This window comes from Culex pipiens, chromosome 2 (assembly GCF_016801865.2).
Source record: "Culex pipiens pallens isolate TS chromosome 2, TS_CPP_V2, whole genome shotgun sequence".
In the NCBI taxonomy this organism is placed as follows: domain Eukaryota; kingdom Metazoa; phylum Arthropoda; class Insecta; order Diptera; family Culicidae; genus Culex; species Culex pipiens.
Window position 1 is genome coordinate 62,621,750 of NC_068938.1, and position 18,788 is coordinate 62,640,537.

Below are 18,788 nucleotides of genomic sequence, written 5' to 3' on the forward strand. Positions count from 1 at the left end.
GGTCAAAGATTTTTTGCCCTGTCTGGGTTTTGGAATTTTATGTCCCTTGAAACATTTAAAAAAATTAATTAATTACAAAATAGTGTTTTGAACCAATTTTGAGGAACAAAACGTAATTTTTAAAATGAGCAAAACAAATTTCCGTGTTTTTTTTTCAGGTTTAGTCCACAAACACAAGACAGCAAACCAATTAAAAAGAATCCTTCAAAACATACCGTGTTTTAATTTTCACATACCATTTTTTATGGATACTAAATTTGTATTGAAAATCATATAGACAAACTTATGATGCAAACTGCCTTCAGTAAGTATTCGCAAGGAACTTAAAAAGTTTCAGCCCGTTTAAAAAAATACAAAATCATGAGTTTTCAAAAAATCTATGTTTTGACGAAAATATTTTTACGGTACTGGGAATTGATATTTCTCAATAATCTTAAAATATTTAAAACTGAAAATAAATTTTATAATAGTTTTCAGTTGATTAAATGTTTAACAACAAATTTGGAGGGGTCGACTCAAACTATGAAACACATTTGCAGCGCTATCGTTAAAATACATAATTCTTCTTTTATAAACTGTAGAAGTATTGAAATTATTGGCTAGAAAATAAAACTTGATAAAATTAAAATTTGGTAGAAAAACAACTTCAACAAACTCGTGGAAACACAATTTTGTAGATGAACTGTTTTAAGTGTCCAACAACTTGGACACAAAACAGCCGTCATCCAACACCCAACCCCTCAATTCCCACAAATTGCACTCTTGAATCACTCATCCTATGTCCCTTTCATTCGCTGCTCATCAACAGCAGCTCCCAGCCTGTCGGAGCGACCACAGCGCACAAACAGTAGTGGTGTACTATCAGGCGTCGACCACTTGAAAATGCATTAACTTTTCCAGAAAACAGCATCATTTACACACAAAAGCCGCACACTTCTTCCCTTCTCCTCCAGCCGCTTGATTTCGTGTCCAAATGAGAAATAAATTTCCCTTGTCTTGCGCGCTGTGGCCCTTTATCAGCATTAGTCTTGCCCCCCTCACAGAAGAGAGCATAATGGTTTTAAATGAAAGTAAAACATGAGAAAAAAAAACCAGAGCACTTACCATAGACAGTGAGACTGACGGGCTCCGAGACGCGCTTGCCGGCAATGTTCTCCGCAACACATGTATAATTGGCCATGTCCTGTAGAAAGAAAAAAGAAAGAAAAAAAAAAGAACAAGAGTTTAGAGAAAGGAAACATCAAAAGTGGCATTACAACAGTATCAAGAAGGGAATCTTGAGGGAGAACGAGGAAAGAGGCAAAAAATTAAAGCGAGACAGCATCCTTAAAATTTGGAAGTTCTTCCCTCCTGACCATTGTTCGTGACGACCTGGGCAAGACTCCCCTGCGCGTGTGGCATTAGAGGTAGCAGATTACTGCTCGAGTTAGGGGTCGTCTGGCGTTTGCCATTTTTGTGCAATAATCTGTGAGAAAATGCCCCGGACGAGGAAGGACCATTAGCGAAAAGGCAGGATGGATGGAAAGGTGTCCTTTCTTCTGAAGAAACGTGAAAGGATACAAAGCAGGCTCAAGGAGCGTACAATGGATGGGCGGTGAAAAAGTTTTTTTTTTCATCTTTCGTTCAGGCGCCTTTTGTGAGGATTCTTGAGAAACCTGGGCCTGCGAGGAAGAGTTGTAATGTACACTCGAACAATGCAACGAGGGACAGACTTCTTTCCGTGAAAGGTATTGTGTGAACTGGGAGTTCATATGATACAGTGTAGCATAGTCTGGATCTCGAAGAGCCATGGAAGTGTTGTGTTGAGCCACTAACATTTATAATGTTTATTTAAGTTGAAAATAATACTTTTTCAAAATCAACGATGTGCAAAACTCAGTTCTAAACATCCTACAGAAAGTTCAAAAGTGAATTGAAAAATTTCTATCCTGGTTTAAGAAATTTTAGAAACTTTTCCCTTTCATCATATTATAAAAAATGGTAGAAAACAAAATTTGCAATTCCAATTAAGTATCTTTCTTGTACTAAGGCTGGTACAAACTTTATTAAAAGTTTTTGTCACATGGCTCTGGTCAAGGTTGATGAAAAAACTAAATTTTAAATTTCAAGCTTAATTTTCAAAATGATTTTTACATGCAATTCCCCACAAAAACAGCATGATTCGAAAAATAGTTCTCCGATCGGGCTCAAAATTTTTCTGGGGGATCCTTGGCCGAAATAATTAGACCCGTATTTTTTTGTTTGGCCATTAGGGTGACTTACGCCGTGTTAGGGTGGTCCGAAGAATGGCAATTTTCGTAGATTTTCGCAAAATCCACTTTTTTCAAAATATAGTTATGCTACTATCAATAATATGCGAATTATGAATGGATTTATGAACAAAAATCCTAAACTTTTATGTTTTGTACCGATTTGTGGTCCATAAATTCAAAATTTGTTCAAGGATTTAACATACTTTGTTTGATTAAAAACGCATAAATAAGCGTTATACAATGGATTCCTAATTATTTACAATCAAATTTACAGATTTTTTTCATGATTTTTTTTTATTTTGGTCAATTATTTTTGTTGTCCCCAGATTTTTTGAAGAAATTTTGAAGAGGCGGGGAGGACAAAAACTTGAATTCTATTATTAGAGAAAGCTTTGAAATAAATATTAACAATTGCGATTGATTTTCAAATATTTGTTTTTTTGCATTTTCTTTAATTGTAGGTTATAAACCACGTAAATGTAACAATATTAATTAATTCAACCTTTTGAAAGTTTTGAATCATAAAAACGACAGCGAAAAAACTCCAACTCTTTTAATTTCATGCAAAAAACTAATCAAAATACATTATTAATTCAAATCAGACAAACATTTTTTTCTTTCAAATCAATTGGAAATTGTCAGCATAAGAACAAAGAGAGTTCTATTCTTAAAAAATAATAAAAAAAGATAAACAAGATTATTAATTTGTGATTTACTGTTAAATTATGGCTAAAGAATTGCTTAAGTCATGGCACAAATAATTTAAGATTATTTTTCACATTTTGTAATAATTTAACTCGGAGTTTCAACTGTTTAACATTCTTGACTCAAATACAAAAAGATAAAACAAATATATAATTATTGTTTTTTGACGATTATCGATATAAAAAAATTTCGTAATAATCAAAGACAAGTTTGAAAAATATCATTTATTGAAAAATATCAATTTTTTTAAAAGTAGGTGAGAAAAAATATAAAGAGTACCTATACAAATTCAATTTAATTCCAAAGAAAGTAAAAAAAATAATTAGAATCTTTAATCTTGAGCTTAACGTGAAGACTTCCATCATTGTCATGATTTTTCGTTCAAAGATATAAATTTTGCATCGCTTTCAATATTTTGAAAAAAAATCCTTCAACAAGTTGTTTAGAATAGTGCCCTACACATGCTGATTCCTTTTGTTAACGATTATCCCATTCCTTGTAAAGTTATGGAAATCGTCATTGATCAATGATTGCCAACTAGGACGTCAATGACTGTGCCACAAAATTATATAAATTTTGAAGCACAATTGATTTAGAACAAAAATTCCTTCAGTGGCTTCAAGAAGGCAAAAACAGGCACATGCTGATTCCTTTTGGTGCTGAAATTTGTTAAATTGATTTTTAATACAGAATATTTTATAGTGATGATCAATTTTCTTCGAAAATGATCAATGGCTTCACCTTAAGCTTGTCAGAATATATATTTTCATCAAAATATTTGAGATCCGGCTTCTGAAAAGTACTGTATCACTTATGTGCTCATAACTTCTGATAGAGTTATCAGATCTTCAATGTGCTAGGGCAATTTGAAAGGTTTATTTAATTATCTAACTAACGACGGGTCGCATGATATTCACGGCTATCATTTTCATTATCATTTTTATCTGAGATTCGGCCTCCAAAAAGTGTACAAAAAGTACTTAAGTGCTCATAACTTTTGATGGGGTTGCCAGATCTTCGATTTTGTATGTAATTTAAAAGCTTTTTCAATTATCCAACAAATGACGGGTTGCATGATGGATCCGGACATCATTTTTAATCGAAATAAAGTACAAAAATATTATATAAGTACTCATAACTTTTGATAGGGTTATCAGATCTTCAATCTCATTGGAAAGGTCTTTCAAATACTTTTCTTAAATATATAACAAGACGGGGTTTCTTACGAAAAAACCCTTTTTACAATGTTCAGAAGTTAATTTTTCGAGTGATTTCATAGCCTTCCCTGAGGAAGGAAGGCAACCCCGGAAACGGCTAATCCGAACATTTTATTTGGTTACAAACATTTGTGAATTCGCAGACTGCAAAATGTTTTTGTGAGTAATATTGTTTTTTAAGCAGCAAAAATTTCTATATAAAAAAACAAAATGGGTTTAAAAAAATTCTGACAATTTTAAATTATCAAAAATATAAAATGTTTAAATATTTTATACTTTTTTCAAAGACTAAAACAAAGTTTATGTTTGCTATGTGGTAATAGAAAAACCATAAAAAAATGTAAAATGACACAAATCGACCGGTTTGAAACTCTTTACTCAAGATCATATTGCTCATTGTGAACCTGTAAGAGGGAAATTAATTGTTGTTGAAGAAATTTTAAACACTCTAGGCCATTTAAACTGAGGTTAGAAATGTTTTTTTATTTGTGTATCAGTTTTCAAAATCGTGATGAGCTTCCATAAAATTCGAAACCACGAAATTTTTTCAAATAAATTGCATTTTTTTCATGAAATTTGAGCACTTTGTTCGTGGTTCCGAATTTCAGGAACGCTTGTTCAAGATTTTGGGAACTGATTTTTTTCCGTGTAGGCAGGTCACTTGTCCCTAAGAAATAAAGAAATAAATTTATAAATACATTACATTTATAAAATCTTTTCTTCAATAAAAAAAAAGTTAAATGTAACGTGAAAGGTCTTGTTGTTTGATCGGAACCCTGAGAGCAATATTTCGCTTCTCCTTGGATAGGCTCTCTACTTCCCATGTCTTCCAAATCTATTATCTCTCCTTGGCTACCAAATGAGGCTCACTGTTGCATGATCCTTTTTCCGCACATCAACATCCCGAATCTCCCTACTCGCAAACATGCACGCCTGATTTGATAACGATCATTGCTTCACGGGATCCAACTCAGCCAAGCAGAGAGGCACACATATCCAACCGAGCCTGATTATTATGATTAAAAAAAGAAACCTTTCGGAAGTCTTCTCCTTACCAAAGGATACATCCTCACTTTCGAGCACATAAATCATCCTTCGTCAACCGGTCTCCACCCTCAATTCTTTTTTTCTGGGTCTTTTGAACAGTGAATAAAGGCTCTACTCAGTTCCTCGCAAAAAAGGACCAATTCTTCGTCCTGCTATTGTGTCCGTTCCTGCCGACATGGGCAAAATCAGACACCATGGAAGTCTCGTTACAGGTTTGAGAAACCTCTCCCGCTGTTAGGGTTACGCCAAAAAGGAGATAAGCGTTACAAATTGAAACTGGGTCGAGCAAATGGGGCCAGTTCATACGTGAAAAATGTAGAATATATTTTTCGATAATTTAGTGGTTTTTTCGATAGAAACGCTTCTGGATAATAATGGGTTCATTCTTGTTCAACCTTGGTAAAAAATAGGTTTGAAGGTTGAAACGATATTGTTGATATGGAAAACGCTGTAGAAAGTATTGAGAACTTTAACAAAATTGAATTTTTCGAAGTATTTAAATTTTTAAAAATATGTTCAGAATGTTTAAATAAAATGTTGAAACAATTTTTACGAATCTCCAAAGAAAAGGTTCAGCCTTCTAACTACAGGAATACCCCCGTTCCAACTAAGATTCCCCCGTTCAACAGATGGTTGATCGATCCCCCGCTCACGTAATATTTGTTTTATCCCGCGCCGAACAACATTACCTGCATGGTGACGTGTGCGAGCAGCACCTTGTCCTCGACGGTGATGACCACCGGCGGGTTCGGAACGAGCGGGGCACCGTTCTTGTGCCACGCGATCTTCGCGACCGGGGTGGCGTTCACGTTGCAGATGATCTCGGCGCGGCCACCCAGCTCGACGCGGACCGACCTGGGCGAGATGTTGATTTGCCGCTTGATGTCTGGGGGAGAAAGAAAAACACAGAAGGGAAATGAAAATATAGGTATATGAGGAGGAGGGAAAAAAGTGCATTCGCATGAGAAATCTGGGTAAACATTTCGCGCGGGATCGGCGAAGGTGGAGAAAGAAGGTACAGTGAAGGTACGATATATTGAACCAATACTTGTTTAGCTTCTGGAGCTTCTTGAGATTCAATAAATCTGACTTGGACTACAGCTCTAAGAAAGACACGACTCCACCGACTACAACAATTCTTTTTTTTACATGTGGATCGTAAAATCCAACCTTCCCTGTTCAATCATAAGGTAGCCACCGTCAACGACTCAAGAAACGCCGTACGCGGCGGATAATCGATGAAAAATTTGAATGAGAAAGTGCCGTTCCCAAGTGCTCTCCCTCGCCCTCTTCCCAAAGCGGGTAGCCCCGAACCCAAGTCAACGTGTAATTTCTGGTGGTCACGTGCAGAAACCGCTCAAGTGTGTGTGTGACCACCTGGGACCACCCCCTCGCTTGTTGATATTTTGATGTTGTGCGGTATATTTATGTTTGCGTTGCCCCGGGTCAAGTTGAGTTGATTTTCGGTGAGAATTGGGGGATTAAAAGGGCTGAAAGGCCTATCAACGGTCAATGGGCTGTTGTTGAAGGAGCACCCCCCGAAGGTATCACCTGGGTGGTACGCGACCTTGTTTGGAGTAGTAGCTGATGAAATTTTGATTGGGGCTTGAAGCGATATTTTGGTTTTGATAATTTGAGGTAGAGTTATGTTTTGATTGTTTGTTGACATTCAGAATTGGTAGTTGACAGAATTGTGTTCACCTGGACTGTACTCGATGTTTCATGGTAAAATAAAGGATAACTTAGAATCTTATTGAAATCTCTCGAAATATGTAAAAAAAACCAACAATTGAAAAATCCGTCTCCATACCTATTCCTCATTTTAAAAATCATAATTTACATGTTAATTTTAATCTCCCAGGAACAGTTGTCCACTCTGGCAGCTGCCAATCTCGCCCAGCACCCGTTGAATGCTTTATATTTAAATGTCTCCGACTCATCTCGTCAGCTACTTCAGAAGCGTGTCCCCGTGGAACGCGCTACGACCCGGCGATAAGAATCTCTCACATCTGGGTCTCCGGATTTGGTGGTGGTTTCCTTTATAGGCAAATTACCCCGAAACTTCGACGGACGTCGGCTTTGAGGTTGGACCTTGAAATGAGCTCAACGAATCTGTTGCGGGGAGCTGTCACAGTTGTGCGAGTTTGATCATTGTCATGCTTTTATTTCGGTTTTGTCACATCGTTTGTTATTTCGGTGATTTTCATCTCGTCTTTGTCCTTTGTAAAACTCCGAGCGATACATTTTGTCCAAATTTTTCAAGAAACCAGACACCAACCCGAAAGGACACTCTCCAGACGCTCCGGGGGATTGCCCTACCCTACCCAAGCAAAACTACTGTGTTGATATTTTATTCATAGATTTTTTTTTTCTGTCTTATGTTTTGCCTTGTTTCGGAAGCTGCCACTTGAACAATGCGCCTTTGCAATTGCTTGGTTGTTTCATCATGTCTTCATCTTCTCCGGGACTGGTTTCCCCCTCGGGACGATCCGAGACGGTGCAGCTTAAATTTTCCAGGAAGGGACAATTTTGTTGGGCGAAAATTGAATCTACTATGGTCCGGGCCAGATAAAAGCGCAATTATTGTATGGACCGAGCAGCTGCGTTTTGATCTTTGAAGCAATTTTAGTAGTAGAGAAATAAACCGGTTGAAAGGACAACATTTTCATGGATACAAGGTGATGTTGTAGATGATATCTTATTGAAGATTCAATAACCGGAATTTTTTAAACACTTTTCTGTCAAATTATCAAACAGTTTCCAAATAAAAAACTAATTCAGTTTCTTGAATAGTCCAGAACGATATTAAGGCACTCAAAAATCGTCAAAAATCGCCTTGTACGACACACCGATCAAACACTCCAAGGTGAGCAACAGCAAACAATCTTCATCTGGTATCAAAGCAAAACAAAGCGCAAAGATCTTGACCTGACCAACAAAACCCCAAAAAAGAGTGAATTCATAATGCAATCCAAATATTGACCTCCTCCAAGCCTCTCGGTTCTATTCTTCGGCCAAGTTTGAGCTCTTGATACGCAAACATCCTCTTGTCATCGTCGTCTGCGTTTTCATCGACTCCGATCTACACCCAAAGGTATTCGCAGAGACCACAACTTCAAAGGAAACTCACACAAAACTTTACCGAAACCCAACATGTACCCTCAAAATTTTCGATAACTGTCCAAATATTTACCCCTTATTGCTTTAATACACATCGCATCTGTTGTTGCTTGTGGTTTCCCTTTGACAGAACGTCGTCGTCGTTTTGCCGAGTTCAAAAGACTGACCACAAGACTTGGAAAAAAAGAGCAACTCATTCGCGCCGCCGTCCAACGATTAAGGCCACATTCACTGGGAAGTTACGGGGCCCCGAGGGGTATGCTTTTCAACTTTAAACTGTATCGAATCGATGTTTGATGATGGACCTCCCTTCCTCCGTCTCGCCCTGCCCGGTGGTTAATCGTTTCGTAACCACTTTTATTGACCATGACAAAATCGGTTCCATTCAGAGGCAAATTGATTTCGGGGCTCGAGTTTGGCAGACCTCAGGGGGAAGGGGGATTTCTTTTCGGCTGTATTCAAGTGTTTAATCAAACAATTACGCGGAACGCTTAGGGGGGGAGGTACTTTATAAAGTGGAGAGGATTTTTTGCTTGCGCTTGATTCGTACAGCGTTGTTCAGGGTACAAATAATCGGTTCGTCGCAGAGTTACGATAAATGGTTGGATTTGTTTGGTGTGGTGTGGTACTTGAAACGATTTTTGAGCGCTGACTGGGTGCTTTCTTTCGGCGGGATCGCGAGCACGATGAGACGAGACTTCGATCGATTGATTAGGGAAAATATTTGTAAAGTGGATGGAGTTTCTCACGGAGTTGAAGACGTTGTTGAATAACCTTAATTTGTGTAAGTTTGTTTGAAGTTGAACGCCGTGTTATGATGCTTGACAATGAAAGTGACCTGGATACGAATGGAGTTATAGTTGATATTGATTAGTCTGTAAACCTCCACAGTAAAAAAAATCATGGTAATATTACATCTGGGAAGTATTACATCTTTTATTTCAGAAAAAATGTGTGATTTTACCTCTGAAAATGAGTAATTTTACCACTTTTCTGGTGTAATGTAACTTTTTCAGTCTAAATTGAGATAAAATTACATCATAAAAGAGGTAATATTCAACCTTCCAAAATTACACCTTCCAAATTTACATTAGTTTGTGCTGTGTAGCCTTTTCACCTTTTGAAAAATGAGACTTTTATCATATTTTGTTGTATAAATCAGAGCTGCTAAATTGAGCAGAATATACAGTGACTCCAACAAGAACTCAAATACAAAAGTCTTGAGAATAAGCCTACTCCGGCTCCGTACACAGTAAAAAAATCATGGTAATATTACATCTGTGAAGGGGTACATCTTTTAAGTCAGAAAAAAATTGTAATTTTACCTCTGAAAATGTGTAATTTTACCACTTTTCTGGTGTAATGTCACTTTTCCAGAATAAATTGAGGTAAAATTACATCATAAAAGAGGTAATATTCAACCTTCCAAAATTACACCTTTGAAATTAACACATTTTTACTGTGCATCGTTAAGTTTTATAATTTCAAAAACTAAAAGTAACATATAATCCCCAAGGGATCATGTCAGGAATAAGATCTTTAGATGACTAGGAAGGAGCTCTCAGCTGCTTCTGGGAATCTTTGAGATTTTTGGGCTTCTTTGAGATTCTTGGAATCTTTGAGATTCTCGGAATCTTTGAGATTCTCGGAATCTTTGAGATTCTTTGAATCATTGAGATTCTTTGAATCATTGAGATTCTGGGAATCTTTGAGATTTTTGGAATGATTGGGATTCTTGGAATCATTGAGATTTTCGGAATCTTTGAAATTCTGGTAATCATTGAGATTGTTGGAATCTTTAAGATTCTGAGAATATTTGAGATTTTGGTAATCTTTGAGATTCTGATAATCTTTGAGGTTCGTGGAATCTTTAAGATTCTTGAAATCTTTGAGATTCTTAGAATCTTTAAAATTCTGGTAATTTTTGAGATTCTGGTAATCTTTGAGATTCTTGAAATCTTTGAGATTCTTGGAATCTTTAAAATTCTGGTAATTTTTGAGATTCTGGTAACTTTGAGATTCTTGGAATCTTTGAGATTCTGGTAATCTTTGAAATTCTAGGAATCTTTGAGATTTTGGTAATCTTTGAGACTCTGGGAGTCTTTGAGATTCTGGCAATCTGTAAGATTCAATGAGTATTTGAGATTCTGAGAATGTTTGAGATTCTTGGAATCTTTGAGATCCTTGGAATCATTGAAATTCTTGGAATCTTTGAGATTCTTCAAAGCAAAGTAATCCACTTTAACGACCCCCGGGTCTTTTGTGGTCTCTGTTGCAAGTTTCTGCTCATTTCTAGGCGTCCGAAGGTTATGTGTGGTGAGTCACCCAAAACCTCTTTTACGCAAATGGACCGACGTTTTACTTCCCCATCCGATAGAAGGCCAGGAGGATACAACTTAGGGATCGGCAGCCGAAGCCGCTAACCACCGCGCCACGGTATTCTGGTAATCTTTGAAACTTTGGGAGTCTTTGAGATTCTGGAAATCTTTAAAAGTCGATGAGTATTTGAGAATATGGAAATCTTTGAGATTCTCTGAGTCTTTGATATTCTGGGAATGTTTGAGGTTCTAAGAATCTTTGAGATTCTAGAAAAAAAATCAAGTTCTGGGAATCTCTGTTATTCTTGAAATCTCTGCAAATCTGGATTCGATGAGTATATGAGATTGTGAGAATCTTTGAGATTCATTTTTTTTTCTAATCCTTGCACGCAGAAAAAAGAGTTCCAAAAATCGTGAACAAGCGTTCATGAAAATGAGAACCACGAACAAAGTGTTCAAATCCCATGGTACGTTTCACGGTCAAAATCGTACCATGGGATTTGAATACTTTGTTCGTGGTTCCCAATTCCATGAACGCTTGTTCACGATTTTAGGAACTCTTTTTTCTCCGTGTAGAGTTTTGATTTTTATCAGGACACAGCAAAATAATCATTGGTTCTTCAGTTTGGATAAATAATATTTTTTTATTTATCAACATACCGAATCTTGCTTAGAAATTCACTCGATCAACCTTCTGTCTTCTTAGTTATCATAACTGAGTTGTTTTAAAACTCTTCCCTCATGTACTGTTCAGTTCCCATCGTACCCTCAGCCCCTCAATTAAAGACCCATATTTCGAGGAGTTACTGCTTCTGACACGTTTCTTAAACAAACCCCTTCTCACGAGACAGTCCTCAGACAAAACATCTCACCAACCACAGAATCCGAGGTGTCAAATTCAAGCCGGCTTTGTGCGGCGCTACCGCAATACCGGGGAAGACCTTCCCAAAGCGGGGATAAATATATCTTTTTCCAGGTATTTACGACCGGAAAAAGTGTACAACGCTGCACAAAAAGTGCATCTTTTCTGAGGGCAAGAAGCTCTCAGGAAAAAAGGGTTCCTAAAATTTATGAAATGTATAAATTTCTTTGTTTCTTTCCCCCGGGCTAAGAAATCCTACACTCTGCTACCAACGAATTTATGATCTTATCGCCGGGGAAAGAAAGCCCGGAACTTCCCCTTTTTTACCCGGCGCGAGAGTTTCTCAAGGGTCTCAACGATGCCTTCCGGGGATACTTCTGTGTGTGTCGAGTACGCGCGAGGAGCGCTAGTCCTTGAAGCAAGGACTGTGCCTTTAATCCGCGCCGCGTTGAAACAGTTATGTCAAGTATGCAGGACTACGTGGTGAGAGCGCTGGAATGCTTGAACTCCGGGAGAAAGTTGCGCTAAATCTGCACGGCTTTAATGAATCTTTAAAATTAATGTTCGTACATGGTCGTGTACAAACTTGTAGCTTCTCACACGCTCCCAACGAACCCAACTTTGCTGCTTAATGACACACATTATGTAACATAATGTCCCCGATTTTTCACACAGCAAATAAGATTATCCCACTCTGGAACGAACTAGGCCTGTGAGACATTGACATGTCTCCGCTCAAACAAACACGACAAACTGTCGTCGAAAAGTTGAGCGAAAGTCACATTCCAGGAGCACCCTCCCCCTTTTTCCGAGGCAGTAGTCGTGGAACGTCCAAAGGTGATAAAATATTAACGAACAACAGTGGAAAAGTCGGCGCACATTTTTCAATTTCACCCGAAAAGAACTTTTCACTCTGGGCTCGGGGAGGGGTGCGTTGTTGCTGTGTAGAGTTGTAGAAAGTCAATAAAACAAACAACAACTTGGCACCGAAGAAAAACTAAAACAACAGCGTCGAAACTAGTAAAAGATTAATTTATGTAATTATGAATGTCACAAATTTATCATTCCTGGTCGTCGTCGTAGTTCTTCAACTACTGTTTGGTGAAGTCGTCGTCGTTGTTGAGGCGGACTTGAAGGAAGCGAAGAACCTAAAGCAGAAAGAACGCCCATTAAAAACGACGAGCAACTTTTCCCTGATGGTAATCAACTGCAGATGTTGTAGGATTCTTTTTTTTTTATTTTTTTGCTGCTGCTGATGTTCATTTGCTGGTTTTGCTTTGAGTTTTGCTCTCACTTTCGAAACACACACTCTGCCGTGACAGCCGCTCAGCGGCACGAGGTCCCACCAAATTTATGGTGAGAGGAAGAACACCCTGGCACTGTGAAATGTTGTGGTTTTGGGTCGTTATGGGTGCAGGATTTTTATCGAAATTAATTTCCTGTTTCTTTTTACGAAAAGATTTTTCAGCACGAGTTGTTTCCACTGAGTTGGATATATACGACGGGTGCTGAAAAAATCAAGTTTCGCAAGAGAGTAATTCTCGCTGAAAGTGGACCACTATTTACACAAGGTGCTCAAAAATCAAAAGGAATGTATTTTTCCAATAGCCCCCACCAAGTTATGAAAGAAACCATGTTTGGTTGGTTGAATTTGTCCTCACCTCGGCGCCACGAAGCTAAAACATTTTTTTTAATTGGTAATTTTTTGACTTAGGTGCGTCTACAAAATTGCTAATAACTTTGCAAAACTTCAACGAACCCTTGATGTTTAGGGGTGTTTTGGAAAGGAAATGAGCAGAGCTTTCGAATGCACTTGTCAGAAAAATACCGTTCCATACATTTTTTAGCCATAAAACAACAATGTATTTTTAAAAGTCATTTTTGAAGGCCGGCGCCCCGCTTTATCGAAAACTGACAAATCCATTCGAAAGCTGAGACGATTTCACATAAAGGACCAATAAATCTAAGGTGTATGTTCCTCCTATCTTTTTAAATCTAATTTTGATTCTGAGAGCGCAGCGCTCCGTTCGTATTTCGGGCGCCCAAAATGTGGCATTAGCTTGCCCCAATTTAAGGTTTTGTCAAACAATATAGGTGCTCACTTTTTAAATGATAGTTTATTATCCAAGGATCAAGATGCACTATCGATAATTGACCAATATTTAAGGTTTTGGGTTCTGCCAGGCAATTTAATGTCGAAAAGTTGTTTTTGTTTACTTTTTTGTTGTTAAATGCTTATTTACAATTGGGTGGACATTTTTACAGTAAAACTAATGAATGTAGCATGTAGGAAATTTCACCACGAACATTTTTCTCGAGGAGAAAACGTAATTTCGATACTCCAACGCAAAGATATTTGAGTTTTAGTTAGAAAAAAGTGCCAATTTTACAAATTTCCCAGAATTAACAAGCACGGCCTATTATTTACATGCGGCATATGTTTTGGAAGCCAAAGTATGGTTTCTAATAGTTATTTAGGTCGCTGAATTCGGATCTGCAATCAAATTTCAGATAAACAGTGAACAGTGATATTTGAGACACGCCTAAATGTTATTTGCATGTAGTGAAAATGGTTGGGAGCGATTTTTCTATTACTTGCAAAGTTATGGAAATCGTCATTAATTAATGAATGACGTATACAATCGTTCCACAAAATCATAAAAAAAAATCCTAAAAAATCTAAAGTTTTCAATTATTTTTAAGTTTACATTGAAACCAGCCAAATCACAAAACGAGGTTTTCTGACATTCTCAAAACAATCAGAACTTGAAAAAAACATTCTCCATAAAAAAATCCGTGAGCAGCATATTACCGCAAATAACTTTTGGGTGTGGCTAGAAATTTCACTGTTTAACTGAAATTTGATTGCAGATCCGAATTCAGCGACCTAAATAACTATTAGAAACCATACTTTGGCTTCCAAAACATATGCCGCATGTAAATAATAGGCCGTGCTTGTTAATTCTGGGAAATTTGTAAAATTGGCACTTTTTTCTAACTAAAACTCAAATATCTTTGCGTTGGAGTATCGAAATTACGTTTTCTCCTCGAGAAAAATGTTCGTGGTGAAATTTCCTACATGCTACATTCATTAGTTTTACTGTAAAAATGTCCACCCAATTGTAAATAAGCATTTAACAACAAAAAAGTAAACAAAAACAACTTTTCGACATTAAATTGCCTGGCAGAACCCAAAACCTTAAATATTGGTCAATTATCGATAGTGCATCTTGATCCTTGGATAATAAACTATCATTTAAAAAGTGAGCACCTATATTGTTTGACAAAACCTTAAATTGGGGCAAGCTAATGCCACATTTTGGGCGCCCGAAATACGAACGGAGCGCTGCGCTCTCAGAATCAAAATTAGATTTAAAAAGATAGGAGGAACATACACCTTAGATTTATTGGTCCTTTATGTGAAATCGTCTCAGCTTTCGAATGGATTTGTCAGATTTTCGATAAAGCGGGGCGCCGGCCTTCAAAAATGACTTTTAAAAATACATTGTTGTTTTATGGCTAAAAAATGTATGGAACGGTATTTTTCTGACAAGTGCATTCGAAAGCTCTGCTCATTTCCTTTCCAAAACACCCCTAAACATCAAGGGTTCGTTGAAGTTTTGCAAAGTTATTAGCAATTTTGTAGACGCACCTAAGTCAAAAAATTACCAATTAAAAAAAATGTTTTAGCTTCGTGGCGCCGAGGTGAGGACAAATTCAACCAACCAAACATGGTTTCTTTCATAACTTGGTGGGGGCTATTGGAAAAGTACATTCCTTTTGATTTTTGAGCACCTTGTGTAAATAGTGGTCCACTTTCAGCGAGAATTACTCAAGAGTTAAATACAAAATTTTACATAATTCTAATATTTATATTCTGGAATGTGATTTTCGGTCAAGATAAGTGTCATAGCATGAGCATGAGAGATCACCCATGGTTGCCCCTCCGTTGCTGAACAGAACCGTAATATCCTTTCAGCACTACTGATTATAGGCTTCGACGATCTAGTGGTGTTTCCCTTATCAACAGCATGTATGAATGCGCTGAAAAGATAAAACACCATGATTGCTAAAGCTAGATCAGTTGCGAATAGGTAACAGTCATTGGCCACCAACGGCGCCCGCCATGTCAGTTTGTAGACCTCGATTTTAAGGGACGGGAATGTTAGTTAGCGCAGGTTGCTACTAGGGCAGCTGATTTACTCTGTGCTTACACCCCACGAGCGCCAGGAACCTGAAAACTTGTTAGTAGGATAGGGTGTTTGGTCAGGATTCATCATAGAAGATGATGATGCGACCCAAAATCATAAAATCATAGTGTTTGTTTAACGGTATTTTGTATTATTCTCAAGGCAAGCAATCGGAGGCTGCGGATGAGACATTTCCCGTTTATCTGTTGTTAAATTTTAAATGAAATGGTCTAGTCTTAGACAGCCGGCTGTGGAAAGATAGAACCAAAATCATTTGTAATTAAAACTGAAGGGTTAAACAGTGTAATTTTTAACTTGAGATGATTTCACGAGTTTTGAATGATTGATGTTTAGTGAGGTACTGATTAACTTTGCGAACGACGAGTTACGATGTATCGAGATGAAATGGTATGATAGGGTTTTGTTGTTGTTGCACATCGACAACGGACGCGAAAAATTTACCGACCCGACGAAAAGGCATCGCAAATCGAACTGACTGTCATCGGGACAGTCAAAGCCAGCCGCACCTTCACACGCACACACGCACGCGAAAAAAAACGAAAAACACACTGCGACGGACGCGAAAAATTTTGCGACCCAACGAAAAGGCATCGCAAATCGAACTGGCTAACTGTCATCGGGACAGTCAAAGCCAGCCGCACCTTCACACGCACACACGCACGCGAAAAAAAAACGAAAAACACACTGCGACGGACGCGAAAAATTTTGCGACCCAACGAAAAGGCATCGCAAATCGAACTGGCTAACTGTCATCGGGACAGCCAAAGCCAGCCGCACCTTCACACGCACACACGCACGCGAAAAAAAAACGAAAAACACACTGCGACGGACGCGAAAAATTTTGCGACCCAACGAAAAGGCATCGCAAATCGAACTGGCTAACTGTCATCGGGACAGTCAAAGCCAGCCGCACCTTCACACGCACACACGCACGCGAAAAAAAACGAAAAACACACTGCGACGGACGCGAAAAATTTTGCGACCCAACGAAAAGGCATCGCAAATCGAACTGACTAACTGTCATCGGGACAGCCAAAGCCAGCCGCACCTTCACACGCACACACGCACGCGAAAAAAAAAACGAAAAACACACTGCGACGGACGCGAAAAATTTTGCGACCCAACGAAAAGGCATCGCAAATCGAACTCATTTTCGGTCAAGATAAGTGTCATAAACCAAAAACAGAATCCGAAAGTATCACTTTTCGATACAAGTGCTGAAAATTTTTACATTTCAGCACTCAAATGGAAGATTTTTCAGCACGAGTCGTACATTTATCCAACGTGGTTTATCAAGTTCGAAAAATACGACGAGTGCCGAAAAAGTCAAGTTTTGCAACGAGTTGCAAACCAATTTTTTAAATTCCTATAACGCCCTATTCTGCCTGTGTGGATCAATCGGACCGCGCACTGGATTCACAATCCAGAGGTCGCCGGTTCGAATCCCGAGGCGGACGCACAAATTTCTAAGTGTTAATATAGGTATTCGGTGCCCTCTCCCCGTGCCATACCTTCACACTTAGGAGACCCGGGAGGCGGAGTCTTGTCGCAAAAAGAACGATACACGCCTGTGGATCCGTTGACGAAACCGCAAGGTTTAAGAGGGCCACATTATAAGGTGTTACGTCGATTCCGTTATAACGCCCTTAGAACGGCTTTTATGTCAAACCTTTATGTGTTTTGTCAATTCACCGTTCAAATTGAAATTATTTTGAAAACAATTACTTTCCAAAAAAAGTGCTGAAAAGTCTGATTTTACAGCATTCATTTGAGTGCTGAAAAGTAAAAAATTTCAGACATTGTTTCTAAAAGTATTACTTTACGATTCTGTTATTTTTGGCTGTCTCGTCATTCGAGAATGATAGGAAAAGTAAGTAGTTTCACAATGGAGTTGCAAAAAGTACTTTTCAGTATTCTTTTTCACTCGATAAGAAATTGCAAGCAAATCATGTCTTATTTCGCATTATATTTTCTACTAGTCAACATGCAATTTTACATGGAATTTTACAGGAAAAATCGGGAACTATTTTTTTTTGTGTGTTTCGTCTCCTCTCTCATTCGCGACTGAAGAAAGTTCGCAAGCAAAATAGATTTTTTTTTGCGATTATTCCATCCCTGATGGTAATACAAGATAATTTTGTTTTTGTAGAAAAGATATAATGCTTGTAAAGCGTCCAACTTCCCGTTTCTCGGAAAATTTTCCTAATATTTTGCACATTTTTTCTAAACTACAAAAAAATAATGAAAAAAGTAAATCTTGTTTTATTTTATATAATTTACTGTTCTTTTCAATCTTATCAATTCACCTTAAAATTTATTTACAAGCTATACTTCAGATAATATTAGTTTCTGAAGCTTTCACAACTGGGAATAAATCTAGTTTATTTGTTAAGCAACAATAATTACGATATTATGGAATGAAAATAAACTTTTATGATTCTGGTTAGTTTTTTAAACAAAAAATGTTGCAATCTTTCCGCCAAAACCAAAAAAATCCTTTTACGATTTTTTTTACCATGGTAAAATTTGATGAAAATTTAAAAAATATCATTTAACTACTTTTTTTGCTTTGAAAATTCTTTTAGCCTAAGTTGTTTACTAGCTTAATTCACTAAATAAATCATTAATTTTTGAAAACTATGAGTTGTGATTTCATAAAAAAAAGTTAAAAGGCAAATTTTCAATTTGTTTATTTATTTAGTATGATTTGTTCTGAAAAAAAAATATGCCAACAAAAACAATTTTTTTCATGATTTTTTTTCTTTTCAGCTTATTGCGTGAATATTTATTATATTATCTCAAACTGTTCATAGAGCTATACTGCCCATGTTCGCATAAATGTCCCATATGCAAAAACAGCAAGCTGAGAAAAACGCATTTGAAGTTTGTCCCATACATAAGGCTACGTGTTAAGTTTTCGCGAAAAAACTGGATTTCCTCCTGATTTCTAGAACAAAGTACTGGATGTTATAGGCTCTTTCGAAAGAGCACACAATTTTGAACTAAACTGCATCAATTACTCGAAATCGATGAAAATGCATATGGGACATTTATGC

General features: G+C 37.4%; 1 protein-coding gene across 2 annotated transcripts in view; it reads right to left on the minus strand.

The window, feature by feature from the left end:
• The window catches only part of LOC120419379 (netrin receptor unc-5-like), a 434,660-nt gene that overhangs the window by 208,891 nt on the left and 206,981 nt on the right, over window positions 1-18,788 (minus strand). For both annotated transcript variants that reach the window (XM_052708539.1, XM_052708538.1), the window contains exons 5-6: window positions 5,911-6,107; window positions 1,105-1,183 (exon numbers count right to left, since the gene is read on the minus strand). In XM_052708539.1, the coding sequence (XP_052564499.1) occupies window positions 1,105-1,183; window positions 5,911-6,107 (276 nt within the window). The remainder of the gene's footprint in view (window positions 1-1,104; window positions 1,184-5,910; window positions 6,108-18,788) is intronic.